The sequence below is a fragment of the Struthio camelus genome, chromosome 1 (assembly GCF_040807025.1).
Source record: "Struthio camelus isolate bStrCam1 chromosome 1, bStrCam1.hap1, whole genome shotgun sequence".
Classification (NCBI taxonomy): Eukaryota; Metazoa; Chordata; class Aves; order Struthioniformes; family Struthionidae; genus Struthio; species Struthio camelus.
In genome coordinates this window covers 16,965,542-16,986,205 of record NC_090942.1, presented here as the reverse complement: position 1 = coordinate 16,986,205, position 20,664 = coordinate 16,965,542, and the positions used below count along the sequence as shown (strand labels likewise).

The 20,664-nt window shown below is 41.6% G+C and overlaps 1 protein-coding gene across 1 annotated transcript in view; it reads right to left on the bottom strand.

Annotated features, from left to right (window-relative positions):
• Positions 1-13,965, bottom strand: part of ABCD2 (ATP binding cassette subfamily D member 2) — a 53,295-nt gene extending 39,330 nt beyond the window's left edge. The window contains exons 1-5 of the mRNA XM_009665994.2: positions 12,883-13,965; positions 11,322-11,502; positions 6,758-6,879; positions 3,774-3,942; positions 179-273 (exon numbers count right to left, since the gene is read on the bottom strand). Coding sequence (XP_009664289.2) covers positions 179-273; positions 3,774-3,942; positions 6,758-6,879; positions 11,322-11,502; positions 12,883-13,824 — 1,509 coding nt within the window. The 5' untranslated portion in view covers positions 13,825-13,965. The remainder of the gene's footprint in view (positions 1-178; positions 274-3,773; positions 3,943-6,757; positions 6,880-11,321; positions 11,503-12,882) is intronic.
• Positions 13,966-20,664: the final 6,699 nt, after the last annotated feature.

The following is a 20,664-nucleotide window of genomic DNA, read 5'->3' as shown; positions in this document are numbered from 1 at the left end:
TTTCTCTGAGCAGGATAAACTACACATATCTGCCTCTATTGAGCTACTATGCCTACCTTTCTGGACTTCCCCTTTTATCCATATGCTCCTCCAAGTACTTAACATAAGGTACATGAATTCTGTCCTGTTTATGTTAATGTGATGGCAACAATCAGAAGATTCTTGCATATCATCTTACTTTGAAGTTTAGTCTGGAAACCACCACATCGCCATTCGGAGTAATAATAGGAACATTTTCACAAACAATTCCACGATCAACATCAATAACTTTTCCTAGAGATAAAAGAAAAACATTTAAAGTCAATGAAACTTTCCACTAAGCAATAATATCCGATGCATGGCTGAGAAGTGTAAATTGGTGGGTTTTGAACAACTCTTATGTGCTCCAGGTACCCCTAGTGGAAAATCTGAATGATGTATCTTAACCAGTGAGAAAGAAACTACGTAGCATCATAAATGCAATGCACTATACAATGCATCATTAAAAATATATAAAGCACTACAAATACATGTTTGTTCACATCCTACATCTATTAACGGTCTTTTGCTTTAAATAAGTGGTCAATATCCATCAGTAAAAATGTTCAGGGACAGCCTTAAACACAGGTAAACTACTTCCCTTTCTCTTGAAGATTTCAATAGAAAACGATAGCTCTTTTTACTACTAGCTCTGACCCTATACGCCCAGTTCAGGCTTCTCCAGCAATGAGACCAAAGGAGGAAATGTCCAATGGCTGGCTTCCGTTTCCTTCTGAAGCCACAGAAACTGCAGAGGTCTTTTGCTAGTATGTGTGAAAACATATATACAACATGTTTCACTCTGGTATCTATACTTATTATTTGGATTTTGTGCAAGTTTAAATACACCAAGACACTGATCAAACATTTGGGTACTCTGTAACAAATTCATGAGCACTAGTAAATAAATTCCTCTGGGAATAATGAAAAAAATGAAACCCGTTCTAACTTCTCAGTTGCATGTTAACAGGCTTGTCTTACAGACCCAGTCAGCTGGGTTCCCGGACAAATATCAGAAATAGTCTTTACAGGCAAGACACAAAGAAGAGATTTCTCTTTGTAACAGAAGGCTGCATATTTTAAAACTTAAACTAACCAGAACAAAGAAAAATGGAACTAAAAAAGACTGTACTTATTATAAGGGGATCTGAGAGCATTTCCTTCAGTTAAGGCTGTAATCCTACATTTTCCACTCGGAGGCTCTTTGTTCAACTGCTTCCAGCTTTGTCACAGCTATAACAACCTGGGCAAAGATTTCTGTATGATGTATCAGCCCAAGTTGTTTATTTCCTCTAAAATGAGTTTTATTTAAAACAGTCCTGAGATGTCCAATACGAGATTATAGAAAAATAAACTTTATTTTTGCTATTTAAAATGTTTTAATGCAGTTTTCTCATAACACTGACAAGCTCTACTGCCTTCACACTCCTGCACAAGGACTTGACATGTGACTAGCAGATCTACCTATTATCAGCGATGTGTCTTTTGACAGCTTTAGGAAAATTCAAACAGATTTGGCCAAGACAGTTCTGCAAAAAAGGGGCATACTAGTCACTCCAAATGAGTGAATACTCGTGACGGATTTGGCCTTCATCCGATGTCGTCTCCATTCCCCTTCTACAGAAAATTATCCTCCACTATCTCAAGCAGACTCATTCTTGTTTTTGAAGCACTTAGATGCAATGGAGAAAGTTCTAGCTAAAATAAATCTATGATCAAAAAGTAGTAAATTATGCAAGCATTAAGTAAACTTAATTCTCATTTCCTAACTTGGGAGTGTTTGATTGCAATCTTAGCATGCTTCTAAAGTATTTTTAAATATAACCAAAAGCACAGTTTGACAATATTTCTGCAAGATGTATAAAATTATATTTCGACTTTAAAATTCTGAATTATATGATACTCAATATATATTGCAGAATTATGATCTGTTTAAAATGTTGTAAAACTTTTCATGTTTTCTTAATACACGTATAGACAACAGTGAACGCGGGGCACAACATAGGCATTCCTTAGTGACACAGATTTATATAGGATGGTTTAAAAGGAAATAAGTACTGTGTGGTTCCCCTTTTGGGAAGCTAAATATCAACATTTTTCTTTTTTAGCAATAGAGACACATACACGCATGTAAGCACGTGTACTTCCATCCACATGTAAATCTACTCTGCAGGGATTTCTGAAGTATCAAGAGTGAAAGAAAGGTGGAAAAATAGTATTACAATGGAACTTGTCATAACAAGAGTGGAGCCTGTGGCCTAGATTCATCTGGCCTAAATTCTCCTTAAGTCCTCGTGCACACTGTTTCCTATTGGTAGATGCCTCTGAAAGCCCATAACCAGTCAGTAAGAAACACTAGTCACTGCGACTTAGGAGGAATTTAGGTAGGATGAAGTTTGCAACTGTAGTGGAATCAAATCTTGGGAAAAGGATGGAGAGGAGAAAGGAGCAGAGTATTAGTATACTAGACCAGAAGGGAACACAAACAGCATTCTTTTATATCTCAACTATATTTGTTTTTAAAATACATAGTTACGCAAAAAGGGCCCCAGCCTTATTTTATTGCGCTATGAACTACAAAATCTTTTCTCTGGGACATCGCAAAATGTAACACTTATAAAGTATCATTTATTTTAATGGCAGCCAAACATCACCAGGATCTACAAGATCAAGAAATCAGCTGTTCCCACAGACAGCCACTACGCCGCACCAGGCTGTTTGCTATGCAGAAGCTTGCCAGAGAACTTCTGAGAAGCCTGGGCTGAAGGGCAACACTGTCGAAATTTGTCGAAAGAAGTTATTTCATAAAGGGCACTTTGGTGTGTTCATTTCTAACGAGACCTAAGTTTTCAGAGGCCAGTGGGAGGGAATGAGGCTTGTCAACAACAAAGACAGAGAGGAAGTAGGAGGGTCTATCGGAAAAACCGGGAAAAGCCCATTGCAAATGCTGTATGAAGTAGCTCAGAGAGAAGCTGGATGCAGGAGGCAGAGATAGATGGTTAACGGAGCAGAGCACAATAAGAAAAAGATGTGCTCAGGAAATGCTGTGGGGAGGGTGGAGACAGAACGATACCGGCACCAGAAGGGTACAGGATAGGGAGGGGAGGAATAAGCGGTATACTGATTGGATAGCCCCAGAGGGGACGAGAGGGATGGAGGAAACCAACCACCCCACGGTTTGTACGGTCACAGGTCAGATCATCAGGAAGATGGGGGAAAGGGTGGAGTTGTCAGCATATTTTCGCTTGAAAATTTCAACTAAATGATGAAAAAAAATGAGGGACGGGCTGACTTTTATCAGCTGAAAACAAACTACTATTCTTGTCAAAGATTATCAAACAGCTCACTTGCTCTCTTTCCCTCCTATCCCAAATAAAATAGTGTAGCGTTCCCAAATGAAAATGTTAGTCTCAGTTTTCTGAAAAAATATAAGCCTCAGGAGAAAGCTGGCACTGTCCCTATAATAATAACAATAATATCACTAACAACAATAATAGTATAGTTGAAATGCCTTTTTCATTAAAAGTTTTCACAGAAAACATTCAAGCAATCCTAGTGACAATACATTAGAAGTGCATTGCAAAAGCCCGTAGTTACAAAACAGCATGTAAGGAACATAAAATGGGAGACAATACGGTCTCTGGGGCATTCAGTGAGAGGCTGGATTTCTTGTAGAAACAAAAGCTTTTGTCTCTGTCCCACTGCACCACTGAGGCCCTCAAACAGAGAAATATATAAAAATGAGAAATAATTACCCTTGATTTCTAAGGGCCCATCCATGTGTAATTCTGCTTTATCTTCATTCTTGCTGTTGCTTTTGGACTCTTGAATAACAGCAGCTCTTTTGTAAATGCCTCTTTTTACTTCATCGAAGACTGAAAACATGTTGTAGACACGGGCTGTGTAGCCTGCTAGCTCAGTAACCTATGAAATAACAAACGCCCCATTTCAGTCATACTTTATAAATCTCTAAATGAAATATTTGGCCAAAAATTCGTGAAAAACATTCCCAGCTATTTTGAGCCAATGCTTCTCAAATGTTATTCTGGAAGAATCAAGGATGCATCTTTCATTCTTTGAGATTCTGTGCTATCCCCTACTATCTCCTACTAACAGTTTGAGGGCACAGATTTCAGACAAGGTAAATTACTGTAGCTCCAGTAAATAAGGAGGTTGCAGGCACTGCTGATTTCCACGCAGCTGTTGAATCTTCAACCTGCAGAGAGTGGCTATCAGAATATCCTAAAACAGAGGGCGTATCATACAAGAGAAAAACAAAATCTCTGTATTCTCCAGCAAAATAAAGGTTAATAAAAGAGAGAAAAGCTGATGCTTATAATTATTTATTTTTATTTCCCTGTACCACCTAAACCTTCAGTGGGAAAGGTGTGCTTTTTATGCATAAAACAGGTAGCATGAGGGCATATCCTCATCAACATGGTACAAAAATTAATTGGCTCTTCCGAGTATGTCAACTGCATGCCAGATTACTAGAGCTAAATCTGAGACCTCAGACTAGAACCGGTAATTTTTAAGCTGCTGAGGTCTCCTAAAAGGCTTTCTCCTTTTCTCAGCCTTTTAGAATAGTTGCCACCTGGTGAACATAGAATTCCAGATCTCTGGGAAATTCTTATCTGTAGACAGTGACATCAACAAAAACTCTCAAAGAACTGCCTGCATTCGCTGGCAGCAAGGAGTTAAACCCAGGCATCTTATAAACATATTATCAGATGGTTTGAAAGGATGAATTTTTATACTAAATGCGGAGAGCAAGACAAGAACAGCAAGAAAACGAGTGTAGGAGTATAAAATAACTAGCTTGATGTAGTTAAATAGTGTATACCCCATGATACAGTTCACCTGTAACGGGCATACATAACTCCAACATAAAGAGATCCAATTCTACGTAAATGTCATTATTTGTGCAAGATTAAGTAGGGAGTACTGGTCACAGTCACAGGGTCATCACCCCACTGGAGGTTTGTAAGTAAACAATGTCTAGGATAATTCAGTTTAAAAAGTATAATCAACAAATGTTGCAGCTCTGTAAGGTCTTGCATTATCAGTAATTGCATTAACATCTGTGAAAAGTATTGGGTTAACAGCACTTGAAGCAGTAGGTAGCACACAGGAGCTGTGACATCATGCTCCACACTGGAGTCTTTCTAGCGAACTCGGCAGGAGCTTGGGCCGGGACTCAGCAGTTCATACAGCGCCCGCAGGGGCATCCGTGGGAGATGAGCTTGTACCAACTGCACCCCGCACAAAACATAACTTGAGGTGAGTTTCCAGACCACAACCCTACAAATTCATTTTGTCAGAACATTAAATAAAAGCATTTAAACTGTTGACCTGCAAATAAAAGCTGGGCCCACTTCATTTGCAAGACAGGTTACATTTACTGGAGCAATGCTGGTTTTGCAGATCGAATGGCTAAGAACCGATACATCACTACTACTTGGTGAAGGGAACTGAAGTATACTGTTCTTCTTTGGAAACTGAATCAAGAAACCGGAATGAACATCTGGTTAAAGTATCTCAGCATTTCTTCAGCAGAAGTATAAATGTAAAATTAAGATAGAAATTCAAAGAACTGGTCTTTGACCTCATGCTATCTGGGATTAAAATCTTACTATATTATAAATTAAGTGAGTTTGTTCATTTGTTGCTACTACTGATTGGATGTTTTTGTTTCCAAACAATAAAACTGCCATGTTTGTAAGTCTCCATGCACATTATATAAATGACTTAAATATGTAAAATAAAACAGAAGTAAAATCAGTGTACAAGAGATTATCTGGCAGTCTCTTTAGAGCAGAATCCAGGCAGTGAAGTAGCTAAAGGAGCATAGGTCAAAATTACTGTCAATAAGAAGTATTCCTTGCGGAGAAAATACAGAGTCTACATTCGAAGGCTCCAAACTACCTCTCCTTCCCCAATTTAAAAAGCTGTAGCTAGTACGGCTGGATTCCAAGTAATGGGTTCCATAGTCTTCAATTAGCTGCCTAGGCCCCCCTCACACTGCACTGGGAAAGGGATTAGCAAAATGCAATCAAACAAATGCAGAACCACATTAGGCAGGAAATGTTGAGGAGAATAACAGAGACTAATGGTGCTCTCTCTCTCTCTCTTTTTTTTTTTTTTTGGCCAAATAGTGGACATTTAGAGAACCACCCAGGACAGACCATGGCTAAAAGCCCAACTTCACCTGAACTCAGATGATGACCTGAAACAACATCCTTGACCTTGCAGATGAACATCCTGTACCTCTAGGCTATCTGTTGTTCCGCGGTGGATTTTTCCTGTTAAAGTTTTCTACTTGGTAAAATTACTTCCAATTTAACAGAATCAGAAGGTACTGAGAATGGCTGCACGGTTTAGATGGCCAGAAAATAAGCATTCAAGTCGACCTGAATTGAGGTCCTTGTTGCACACAGAGGAGGAATTTGAACTTTTAGCACTCATATTCCAGGAAATTCTAGTGCTCTCTGGTGGCACTTGAGCACAGATATTAAGATGACACCTATATGTTGGACCATACTGCCAGCTGTGCACTTTAGGCTCTTTGCGGACTTAACTCTAAAGACCAGACAATCAGCTCAAAAGATCTCCATGTATTTAAGTGCAATAGAATTTGACTTTTAAAAAGGCTCTATTTTTAACACTTTACGTTAAATGTTAATTCCACTTTGCTTTCATTTCTCCCTCTGCTGTTGTGCCTGTGACTAATGTACAATACCTCTTTGTACGAAGACATAATTCTTTCAATAGCATCTGCTCCAGAAATCAGCAGGTTTCGTGATGTAGTAAAAGCTTCTGTTCGTTCACTAACCATTGCCTGCTTCTGGCCGTCTTCTAACTCTAAAAGTAAAAATTGTTTTTTGTTAAAATATTCTTCTGAAAATTACCTCTACAATTTAAACCATAGCTAAAATGAGAGTCATTATAGAAGAGTTTTTAAATCAAGAAAAGTTGTGGGAAGATAACCTTCCAAAAAGAATTGGTGAATGCAATTAGCATACATACGTTGGTAACAAAGACCAAGTGAGAGCATATGGAATTAATTTTATTATGCAAAATATCCTGTTCTTTCGTACTACTTGTCTACCTAGATAATTTCCTTCTAATTTACTATTATTTCAACGTAAATTTTACCAGTGCAAAGTGAAACCTAAACAATGATCTGAAAAAGATTTTTAATAGCATTTTTACTATATTTGTTATTATTTTTAGCCTTACATTATTACTCATTTTATGTGAAAGGAAATACTCATATTGATGCACATTTGCCAACAGAATAATACTTCTTTAAGACAGCAATAAGTTCTTTCAGCATCACAGGTGTTTTTAAATAGGATTCTTCTTTCTCACAAGCTTCTCGGTTGATCTGACCCAAGAACAAAGTCATAATCCTTTGTTTATGACACTGCATCCTGTCAGCAAAATTCTTCCTCCAAAAGAAAGAGTTGTACCATAAGACCATATCAGCAGCAACTGGCAAAGAGAAATCAGCAGCATAAATTGTAGAAGATATGCGAGAATAAATTGGCTTACATTTAACATATCCACATACACTCTTGCCACCATCTGACCTACAAAAACTTTTATGCAGCATACAGTCAATCTGCAAAGTTTGCTTTCTGAAGGAACCAAGATTTAAAAAGTGGCTGAATATTTGAAGACTACATATTGTTTTACTGCTAACGTTTGCATCCACACAAACTAAGAAAATAGTGTGTGATAAACCACGCTTGAAGAAGTTTCAATGTGTAAGGTTTAGAAGAAAAGGTCTGAGGAGTTTTCTGCCTCACATAATTTTATACATGTATTTTGCTTAAGTATGCTGCAGAGTGGGGCTCTGGATTTCTTTTCTTCTCTCTCTCTCTCTTTTTTCTCTCTTTTTTTTTTTTTTTTTTTAAAGTTTGCCTGCTGCTAGGTATCAGGCTGGAGGGACTAATAGGTGGATCCAGTGCGGCAACTCCTGTATCGCCAACTATTCTCTATGATGCTTGCACAGTGGTTACGGTCAAGAAAATCTGTGAGGAGTTACCTGCAGGAGTAATGCGACCGTAATTTTATGGGCTAAGTCAGGCAACGCAAGAGCCAAGCAAACAGTGTTTTGGTACTTGGTAGGTAGCTGTCTCACCTCCAGGACAGGGCCAGGGTCCGCAGCGTCTAGCAACCTACACGCAGTACCAAAGCCAGATTTATCTTTCTGTCTTTATTTTCTTTTTTAGATACTTAAATCTAACTGCTACTTTGTTTTCATTCACTTCTCCAAAAAGGTGTCCTTACATAATAACATCTAAATCACTGAAATACACTATGGAGCTTCTGGGGAAAAAAAAAAAAAAAACCTTCCTAAACTCCTCATACAGTAAATTTGCTCATCCATACCACACAGATAGATAAACAGATATAGAGAGATATATAGATATATCTATATATCTTTCTGGCCTCATATATATATCTTTCTGGTTTCAAATGTTTTTTAAAACTTTGTTTTAACTGGTTGGGAAACATTCACATTTTCCTGATTAAATTATACAGCATCAGTACGCTGCCAACTAACTGTTGCAAGCTGCAAGCTAGCTACCTGGGACGCACTGAGAGGCACACACTTTTTAAAAAAGACAGGAAACCTCCTGCACAGAAGGGCGAGATTACAAAATGCTTTCTTATGCAGTCCTCACTTACTCGGAAAGTCATTTCCGCACCAAGAAAAGTAAACTCAGGTGATAAAGGGAATCCTGTTAACTCATTAGTGCAAGCTAAACAGAAATGTTTTGACACTTCTCAGAGAACCAAATGTTACCGATCTGGTTGCAATTACAGCCCATGCAGCGCTTTGTAGAACTACCAAAACTAGATCACTTAGGAACTGGCCACAGTTTAGCTACAGGAATGTTGCATTCCTCCTGGATGAATTTACCTAACGCTGCTTCCAGCACCCAGGCTAGCTCATTGAGCCGTCGCGTGGGTCTCTCTACAAACAGCTGCGTCGCTCCTTTTAAGTATGCTTCTAGAAGTATTTGAAAATCAGTATTACATGGAGTTTATGAGCATTTCACCATTTCAAAACACAATTTCCTTACATTATGCACCTAATCCACTAAAATTGCTTTTCATGAACCTTCAGTCTCAAACATTTTTTCATAAGCTCTTCCTGCTGTGTTTGAAGAAGTGCTGTATTGTAACAAGGCAGACAGATTGGCCCAACTGGAAACAGTATCTACTATTTCTCTTTTCTTTTCATTTATGTAACTGATAACTATGCTTGTGTTATGAACAAAGATACATGTCCACTGTGCTTAGAGAAATTAAAGTCTTGTTTCCAAAAATAGTTACTTTCCAGAAACCCACCAGAGACAACAGATCTGCAACACCAATGTCTTCAAACAGGAATCCAGCTTTGCCAGTTAATTTCTTCCTGAAACGTGCTGCAGAACTAGCAAATTTGAGTCAGAAATGTCAGCATTATAGATGTATTGTCTCCAATAATATTTTTTATTGTAATTTTTTTTTTTATAGAATTGCTTTTATCTGAAGAGGTGTACAAAATCTATCGCTTTACAGCTGAGGTCTCAGGCCTGGTCATAACACCACTTTTATGCAGTTCTTTGATACTGATGATTTATCCGAAAGTAATGAATCCAGTTTCTGTTCCTTCAGGTTTGAACTAACCTGCATCTGACCTGCTCAGACATACAGCGCTGCTTTGCCAGCCAGATCAGTGGTAAGTTCAAGTCTGCTGGATTCTTTGAATACCTGTTGTATTTCTACGGGTCTTGACAGGGCTGATTTGTCATCATTAATAATATGTTTGTAATCCACCACTACGACGTGCCTCAGGGCTCTATAATAAGCCCCATGCATGAACGTTTTATGTTGCTGGTGGCAAATATTCCTCAGCTTTACAACTTGAGCTATCACTATGTCTTTTCTCACATGTTTGAAAAGTATTTATCAAAACACTGTGCCTGGGTATCACAATGTTACTTGGCTCAGCATGAATACGAGTGAATTATCACTCATTTGTTCCATATACTTTCACTGTGGCTTGACCCCTGTAAAGGACATTCTTTTTAATTTTTTTTTCATGCTGCAAGGGCAGGCAGACATTTTTCAATGTGTAGTCAAATACTCTTTTTCTTGACTGTACTCGTTTCCACCTTAGAAAAAGACTCTTAAACTGGTTAATCACTTTTCTGTCGTGCTGATAACCTTCACCAGTTGCACGAGGTGAAATGGCTTTGTACAAACTCTTCTGTTCAGAATAGGTCTGTCTGATATTTTTGAAGCTGTTAACAGGATGCCAGCCAGGATCCTGTTATACGGCCCTCCTGAGCCATGTGATGGGCACTAGCTCAGATAGCTCAACACCCAGGCGTGTGCAGACCAAATTGGAAGCAAGGTAAATAATGGGGGCTGGATGAAGTCATCCTCTAGGTTGAACCAAGCTTGTCCAGTTGGACAGCCCTGATTTGGAATATAATTACCGAGTCCTTTGCTGAAAACAATCCACTCATTCTCGGTAAAATGTCCCAAACTTAGACCTGATCTTTCTGCTTACAGTGTAGGAGCTACGCTTAAGGAATCCTATCGCATTTGTAATATAGTCTGTGGTTCTAATCATGCATAAGGAACCACGTTAAGGCAAACTTCCTGGCCTGTCTTTCATTACCCCTCCTTAACTACCTGTGTTTCTGTGGTCTTTTTTTCTGTTTATTACATATGCAATAGCAATACTACTTGAGTCTCATTACACTTCCTGGAAAGTTGCGACAGGATGTTAAAAATGATGCTATCTGAATGTGCACTTCACCTGTCCTTCTCCTAGTGAGTCAGGTGAAAATGCTGGTTTCCAACAGGTCAATATATAATAGAATAATTAACTATAATTACACTACCATTTATGGAATGAGGAGATGAGCACTCCAGGAAAATTAGTAATACGTATCATTTAGTAAAATAGCAGAAGAAGCTGCAAGAGTCATTATGCCATTCCAGCACCAGCTAAGGAATAAGGACTGCAACGATCACTGTAATCTCATGTGAGACAAGTATCCTCAGAGTCCTGAATTCATGATGTTTATCAGGTTTATGTTCAAAATTATAACTTTTGCTCTTTCCTCAGCTGACTAGTTATGCTTGAAAGTTAAAGACATGACATGCGCTCCACAAAGATGTAGTAATGAAGTCTGTGAAAAAATAAAGAAATGTGACAGGCATTAAAGCGAAGTCTAGTCTTTTGAGGACCCAATTTTAAAAAAGCATTTGGAAATTAATAGAAATGGTATTACCGCCATCTGCAAATCCCGTTGCAGTGATGATGGGCACAGCGACCATAATCAAACCACAGCAACTCCAGACATATTTCATCAGGAACTGCTCTATCATGATGTACCACAAACGTTTGGACAAAATGAGATTCATTTGGTCTGCCAAAGCCTTGTAGCTTTTTTGTAGCTGTTTCATTTCTACCTATAGTTAAAAAATAAAATATTTACATGATGCAACAAAGATGCCCATGGTCATACAAAATGTATTCACATATGTGCATGAAATAATCAGGTATCCAGAGCTGTGACTTCTGAATCACACCTGCTGTGTGGTACCTATTTTCACAGTGCTGCATTCTCACAGCAAAACTGCACAACTTCATGAAAGTCAGTGGAGCTGGTTCTTGTTTACCTCATTGTCCCTTACCAGCACATTGGCAGGTTTCCAGTTTTTTAAGCCCTCAAATAGACACAGGAACAACATACAAGGCAGTTGCAAGAGCTGATCCTAACAATCCAGGTCAGATGGATTCTGTAACCTCTTAATGACGATGCAGTTGCAGAATTTCACAGCAACCAAAACTCCTCAAACTGGATAGCATTTGGGGACCAATTATCTCTGACTTAAACTTGCAGAGCTGATCCCTGAAATGCAATGCTGCTTGTTTCTGCAAGCTCTCCAGAGGAAGAGAGAATTATCCCAAGCGGTTCAACAAGTCAAAGACAGTTGCAAGTCAGTATGACATAATGCATTCAGTTCAAGCCAATGTATGGGGGAACAGAAGAAACTGTTTAATCTAGCTGCACTTGAGACAGTACTATAGGCAGCTTTTGGGAACCACTGCTTCTACTAAATCAAACCATTTACTCTACATAATTGCTGTTTGGATTGAAAGAGTTAATAATATTTCAGGCTGCTTTCCAATTTTCATTTTCACCTTACGTGAAATAACTTTTTTTCAAAACCACGTTTGAAAAATGCTTTCGTTAAAATTCACTTCTAATGAAAGTATGATGCGTTCCATAGTAAAGTGGCTTTAAAATAGTCTATTAGTTTATGTAACTGTGACTACTATAGGACTGTACTTATTCTATTTTAAGACTCCGATGACTACATCTTTGCTTAGCTATGCAAAACAGTGTCAAAGGCTATAGTGCTCTCTGTGCTATCACAAAGTTTTCCCCTAGACTTTCTGGTGCTCCTGGATTTTTTTTTTTTCCTTAGAGAAGAAGGATTTCTGCAGCATTGAATGCGGCAGCTAATAAACAAGGACGAAAATGCAAGCCTGGGAAGGTGAGTGGAATGCACTGGTGGGGAAAAACAATCAAGATTAGCTTTCTAGAAAAACATAGGATACTGCTGCGAAACAGGAACACTGTCAGAGCAGAAGAGAACAGCGCTCTGCTCCCCCCAGACACAGTCTGTGTGGCTGCACTTTCCTAGGAAACGGGAAGTGCAAGTTGTAAACAGGTTTAAATGTCAGAGGGACTCAGAGTGCTCTGGAAGGTCAGCGCGGGAAGCGCGGTCACCTCCGGCGCTGCAGGCGCAGCCCCCAGCGCCCTCGCACTTCACTCCTCTTACCTTGTGCCCGCGGTAGAAGGCGATCTCTTCCACGTTGGCAATGATCCGCGAGTGCATGAAGCGCAAGTAGCCCTTCTTGTGCGCCTCCTCAGCCACCAGCTTGCCAAACTTGGGCGAGCAGGCTTTGAGCACGCAGGCCGTGGCGTAGACGACGAGGCCGGCCAGGACGGTGGGCCCGATGGGGCTGGCGCCCCGGGACCGCGCCGTGCGGATGAGGGTGTAGGAGGTGAGCACAACGTCCAGGATGGGCTTGGTGAGGTTGGAGTAGAGGTGCGCCACGGACTGCGAAAACATCATGATGTCCTCAGTGAGGGACTGGTCGGGGTTGGCCAGCCGCCCGTCCATGTTGATCACCCTATAGTAAGTCTGGTTGGCAAAATAGGTTTCATAGGCGTGATCCACGAGGCGTGTGCGGAAGGCGAGGGCCAACTTGCCCTCCAGGTACCGTATGGCGCTGTTGACGAAGGTGGCCGGGATGGCAATCATGAGCCACTTGATTAATTTGAGGACGAAGCTCCTGGGCTTTTTCTCCACGATGGTCTTCACGATCTTCCCATCGAGCGCAGCCACATAGATGGAGAGGAAGGTCCTGGAGATGAGAGCAACGGAGTGGAGGCAGAGCCAGCCCAGCTCGGCGCTCGCCAGCTTTGGGAAGAAGAGCTTGCGAAGTGCCAGCAGCTGCTTGAAAAAATCCGCGTTCAGCGCCGGCGAGGCTCTGCCCTGGCTGGCGGGGCGATGCGGCCCCTCGGGGCCCCCTCCGGCCCGGCAGCCGTCCCCATCCTGCGCGCCTCTTCTGCGGCCCGTCTGCTTCAGCCGCCTGCGGATGACGGGGTAGAGGATTTTGAGCCCGTACGCCGCAGCCAGCAGGCACGCAGCCCTCTTCGCGGCGCCCGACCTGCTCCAGCGCGCTCGCCCGGCCGCTGCGCGCAGCATGTGGCTCATCCTGGGCGGCCGGCGGCACCGCTCCGGGCCGCCTCCCGCCGGCGGCGGCGGCGGCGGCGGCTCCTCAGGCCCGGCAGCAAAGGCGGCTCCGCCAGCTCTTCGCGGCGCTGCCGGCGGCCCCGGCTGCCCGCCGCGCTGGGGCAGAGGCCGAGCGAGCGCAGCCTCCGCGGGCCGACGCTTTCGTTCAGAGCGCGGCGCGGTGCACGACGCGGCCCGGCGCCGCGCAGCCCGCCCCGCCGCCCACCATTGGCTGCGCCCGGCGGGGCGGCCCCGGCGGCTCGGCACCGTCACCGTCACCGTCACCGTCCCCGTCACCGCTACCGGCCCCGGCGCGGCTCGGCGGCCCCGGCGGCAGCTCCGGCCCGGATGCAGCGGGGGCAGCGGCTCCCGTGGAGCTGGGCCCCGGGCGCGGCGGCGGCAGCTGGGCCGGGTGGCGCCGCGTTCGTCCGCAGGCCGCGCCGCCTACTCCCTTCCGCCTGCCCCTGCGGAGCAGGCGCCGCCCCGGGGCGGGGGCGGGCGGCAGCCGCTGCCGAGGGCGCCCGCGGCGCGCAGCGGCTCCGGCGGCTTGCGGAGGCCGGAGGGGCGCGGGGCGGCGGGTCGCGAAATACAGGGCTTCATTTCCTGGCCTCTCGTGGAGAGGAAGGCCAAGCGCCGTGCCGCTGCTGCGGGGTTGGGCAGAGGCGCCGGGCGCTGGTCCGCTGCAGAAACGGAGCTCCATTCACCCGGAGGGATCGCACTGAGTCATAGCTGTCTTCCCCCCTCCCCGCCTGTTCCTGCTTCTCTATTTCAAAGTCACAGGTTCGGTAAAAGTATAGTGTTTGCAATGCCCGAGAGAGGAGAGAGAGGATCAGAATATACGTAAAAAAAACTTCTTTCACACTTTAAAAATAAACTAATAAGGTACCGCACCTGCACGTATATGATAATGCATTATTGTCTTTTTCTCCCACACAGCGGTGAGAACGTAGGAGTGAAAAGCAGATCTGGAAAATGTGGCCCTAGGCACTCGCAGCCTTGGCCAAGAAGTGCCAAGTGAGGCCGCTTACCTGACTGTAGCTCAGCCTATGCAGGGGTAGGTAACTCATGCTACTGTTACAAAACAGCCCTCCTTGGACACAGTGTAATGATGACATTTAGAAAGCAACATACAAGCTTCAGAATGAAGAAATAGTATCTTAGGTTTGCGAGGGATAGCCTGGCTTTTAAAAATCACCCACCACTTCTCATGACGTCCCGGTACCTTCCAAAAAACCCAGTAAGAGAAGACCAGCAAGATAAGACTGAGTAAGATCCGTTTCTCACTGCACCCTAGGAAGTCGTGTCAGTTGTGTCCACAGCAGCCTGGAAAGCTATGTAGAGAGCGTGTGGAGTAACCTTGGAGCTTATTAAAATGTCTGCCAGTGAGGACCAAAGAAAGATCTGGATAGATGTCCTTTCATTTATTTATTTTTTTAATCACACAATTCAGATAAGAGAAAGTAAAGCTTGGAAAATGTGAAAATCTGAAACAGAGCAGAACAGCTGACTTTGAGTTGGTGTATAGGCCTGGTTTTACTACCAATTATTTTGTCAGTAAAATTAAAAAGATTTTTCAGGGCGCAGCAATACGCTGGCTAAGAAATTGCCTTGTGTAGGGTTTGTTATTTTTTAAGCATGATTTCTACTTGGAAATTTCACATTTGCTCTGGTTTGGGTAAGTCATAGCATTCCCTTAGAGCTGTTTTGCCAAACCACAGTTATTTGTAATATTCCATTACTCTAGCATTTTCTTATCGAAGGGAAAGTTCACAGATCTTTTCCAGTTCTGCATATCTGCTGACCTTTGACGTTGCAAGATCCTGGAGGGCTGACGCTTTTGGTGGCTCAGTAACCTAGCTGTCAGTACAGACATAGGTCTGTATGCAGCACAGTCAGATCTGTGGGAACATTTAATTGAAACCGCAATCTGCCTGCACAGTGTTTCAGTCAGTAAAAGCAATGTTATTTGCTTCCTTTGAAAACCCAGAGAAAAGCCTAAACTGTTGTTTTACTTGCACCCTTTTTTCTGTTCCTGCTGCCTTGTGATTTTTGCTCTGCCGCAGTCCCACTCTGTAATCTATATACAAACTCTTCTTTTTGTGGAACGCAGCCTTAATTGGTAGAATTTCTTTAGTAGTGAAGGCCAGCAATTTTAGTACCTTTAGTCATAATACAATTGCTTAATATTACTGAAAAAAAAACTAACCAAAGCTGTAGTAATTTTGATACAGTGTTCAGTGCAGTGTTTTCTCCACAATTTCTACTAACTTTATTTAAAAACTTACAACTGCAGTCAAATAAACGAGAGTAACTGAATCTGTGCTAATAAGGGGAAGTTGATATCAGAAGCACATATTTTATTTTTCCTCTTCTCTTGAGGAGAACTGGGTATTTTATTTTTTTAATGCCACATGGTTAATTTCAAGCACAGTAAAATAACTCGTGCAGATTTTCTGAATGTAGGAATTAATAACTGAGGAGGAAGAGTAAGAAGAGCTTACTCTATTTTTATAATTGTTTAATTTTCTGTGGCATTTTTTCACTATTTTAGGCTAATATTCCAGCATACCATACTTTTGCTCTCAACTACAAAAATAAAATTGTTTACTTCATTATACAAACAGAACTTCTGTGATGGCTGAAGTAATAGAATCCCTGTATATAAAATTATTTTTGCTGGGATACAGCCACTTTCTCTGGCGCATAAATGGAAACAGTATCAGGCTGACTAAACTCCGTGAATATTTGAACATATAGGAACTAGAATGTAATTATTGCAGCATCGATCCCTCTTCTCTCTATTTTATGCCCGCTGGCTCCCACCAATGAGGCTTCACTCTGCACGACTTTGTGACTGCTGTAGAGACACTGGAATCGGAATATGGAGGATATGTTAGAGAATATCAATCATCACGTTTTTTGGTACCTTTTTATTTAAATTTTGAAAAATTAAAATTTGCATACTTTGAAGCGAAAGGCCACTTACCTGATATTTTGTATGCTCTTGCCACAGAGTCCAATGGCTATAACGTGAGTCTTTGCAGCAAACTGGAATGTCTTTGCAAGCTGGCATTATCTGCTGTCCCATAAAGAGATATGAAATGAAAAATAAACGTACATTCAAAATAGGCTTAAACTGTACATTCTGTATTATCACTATTTGGGGTATTTAGCATTTAAATACACAGAGTTCATGATTAAACTACATAGCCATTAACAAATGGATAAAGTATATGTGAAATATCTAAAATACGAATCTACACAATGCCCATTGTTTTCAATTTTTTACCGATATAAAACGGGCAATGTTTTCTAAAGTACACCATCTAGTGCACTGTAACATGGTGTGCTGAGAATTTCTGGATTTTTTCCTTTAATTTTGAGCTGCATGTTTACACACTAGTGTGGGAATAGTAGGCCTTGATCTGAGCCAAGTTCAACAGAGTATAGTCATGCATACCCTTACTCAGGTAAATACCTTACTCCTGAAGTACTTCCAAAGTTTCTATTGACTTTAATGTAATCACTTACATAAGTAGGGAAATACTTTCACAGATTTAGTTTGCAACATCAAGGCAAACCAACGACAAATTAGACCTTTTCTTCAGAAAAGGGTGGTATCTGACATTTGTTTTAAAATTTGTAGCAGCGGAAAACGACTGCTTAATATACTAGATTAGAAAAGCTGTTGGCTGTAACCATATACCTCAGCAGAATATTCAGACACTATAATATGTTTAGGATATAGAGATCTGAGCTGGGCAAAAGTTTTCAAATTTGAAGTGACACACGTGGAAGCTTGTTCAAGGAGTATTAGTATACGTTTTACATCCATTACTGTGGACTGACCTGATCCTACTGGGTTGGTTCCAGTTGTTTTGGTCCTAATAAGGCAGTATTGTACCCAAACTAGAGTTAGATGTGTCACGATAGCAAGAGGGAGGAGAGGAAAGGGGAAATATGAAGGTGCTGCTCTCATCTGCCTACAGAGCATAGGCACCACAGGACATGGTGTAAACGGAGGCATTTCTGCACCTGTAGCCGTCTTCCCATGATCTGTCTTCAGGGGTATACGCACTTGCTGCTGTAAATTTAAATCCTGCATGACTTGCAGGTTTTGAGACTCTCTCCATAAGGGATTCAGGTAATCTTGCTGACAGTACAAACAATAGCACACTGATCACAAAACAGTTCAGAGTTACAAGAACTACATGATTTTAAATGTAATAAAGCTTTAGAAAGAAGTGTAAACAAGTTGTTTTCCCTTTACAGATAGAGATGGAGAGGTAAAAGGTCAAGGATAGAGAAGGTCACTGTCAGCCCCAGTTACAGTGAAGTGCTGACTAATGATCTCAGATAAAGAATTACACTTTCACTGCTTATCTGTTTTTTTTAAAGATATTTCTATTGTCAGATTTATTTCTTATTCCATACGGATAAATCAGCTGAGGCCAACAATTCCAGAAAAACAGAATTATGGGAGGCGTATGTGTCTATTTTATGCCTACAGATGTCCCCTTTTTTTTTTCATTTTTTGCTTTAAATAATTGAAAATGTAAGGTTTCCATTCTCAGATCAGCTGAAAAAATACTAACATTTCAAGTGTGTTGTAAACAGTTAAATATGCTGTGTGCCAAATGTAGTAGTACGGATATAAATAGCAAAATCATGTAACTCATATCAGTTAGAAATCATGATGTTGACACTGTCTACAGCAGAGCCAGCGGTCCCCTGTGCAAAGGTGCAGGCAAGAATAAGTCCACGAAAAGAATCTATCCTACTGATATATCCCAAAACTAGCTCTCCTGGCATCCTTTTGTCATACATCAAGAATTTGTTTGAGGGGGATGCAACTGGTACAACAACAGAAAAGAACCTCTGCAGCAATCTATTCATTAAATTATACTTTTTTAATGAGACACTTAAAAATAGTAAGAATAACCAAACTGGTTCAGACCAGTGCTCCACCCAGCACAGTATTCTGTCCCTAACAGCTGTAAGCAGATACCCAAGGAAGAGTAAGAATTGCAGTTACATTATGATACCACCCTTTCCCCCAACTTTCTATTCTCCCAACCTCTGGCCATTTTCATCTGCGAGAATTTCCTGAGACCCTGAGTTATTTCCATTAAATATTCCACAACAGGTCTCTTTTCCAAGTGCCTGCCTGTTCTCTCTTGAACCCATGTAAATCCTTACGCATGTAACATCTTTTGGCAAGGAATTCCTCAGATCTACTATCCCCTAGGTGAAGAACCACTTCCTTTTGTTTGTTTTGACCGTGGCTCCCACAAGCACCTTCAATGAGGGATTTTGTCAACAGCCTTTATTAAATCCACCCCGACTACAGCAATCGCTCTTTTCTACATGCTTGCGGACACTTTCAAAGAATTCCAAGAGCCCTGTGAGGCAGCACTTCCCTTTGCAGAAGCCAGGCTGGCTCTGCACGTGCTGCCCTATATTATAGTTCCTATTATTTTTTCTGATATAGATGTAGGCTTTCTGGATCTGCCTAGAATCTTTTTTTTTTTTTCTTTTTCAATTGTGCCACATTTGCTACACTCTAGTCTCCAGTACAGTTTTAAGTGTCCTATTACATACTGCTGCAATTGAGAACTGTTCAGTGAACACTGTTTAGTCTTGGTGCTTTGTTAGTGTTCATTCTGTCTTGGTAAGTTCATTTTGTACCATGCCCTCTTCTGTTGTTATTTCCACTTTGGACAGATCCTCTGCTGAGCTCCCCAGAAAGGATTCCAGCAGAAAAATCTTCACACTTTCTTCATCAGTGAATAACGATGCAAAAAAACTAATTTAGCTTTTTTGTAACATCCATGTCTCCTCTGAGTACTCCTTTTATAACCTGGTCAGCAATTGGCCCTTTAGACTTTACAGCAGGCTTTTGCTCATGATCGATGTGTAAGAAGAATAATTTAGTAGGTTGGTTTCTTCATCTGTTTGTTTCTCAAATTCTTTATGGCCCATCTACATTTTTCTATTTAATCTATCACAGTTTATGTTCCTTGCTGTTTATTATCTTCTTTTGAATACAGTCTAGCTGTTGGCTATGGTTCGGACTGGTTCTTTGATTCAAGTCTGATATCCTTCAGCAGTCTCCTGGCCACCTGTATAGATTTAATTCTTTTATCTACCTCTCCTAAATTCCTCTTAGAAGCTTTACTTTGTTCCCTTACTGGAGTATAGCACAACTGTCGTGGATTCTTTGGTCTTTGTGGCTCCTTGTAAGAAAGTTACCATTACAAAGTCGGGATTCCACTGTTATTAGATCTTGTACCTTGTTCCTTATCAAGCCAAGGGTTGCATTTCCTCACGAGGAGGAAAAGGCGACCTCATTCATGAACATAAGGAAGCCCACTGTGTGGTTTCTCTTTAGAAGTTTGTTGGAAGTTTAATGTTCTGTGTTAAAATATAAAAATCCTTGGGCTTTCTGCAATTTCTGGAATTCTTTAAACTAAGAAAGGCCTGAAAAGAAGGGCCTGGCGACACTGCTCAGACCAGCGTACGCATTCTCAGCTGTGGCGGTGACACACCACAGGGCATGGACCCTGACATCTGTTGGAGCAATTGTCCCTGCAACATTAGAGGCTTCAATCCAGATGGAGCTTCAGAAGGAGGACACAGCTCTCCAAGTCTTGGGCAGTAGGGAATGCCTGGGGCCTCTCGCTGAGGCTGGGGCTGATGGTCTTTTTACTTGCAGGAGGTGTACAGTGGTTGGGGACCTGTGCCACCAAGTCAAGGAGCTGCAGGAGGAGGTCGGCAAACTGCACAGCATCACAGAGGATGAGAAAGAGATAGACCAGCTCT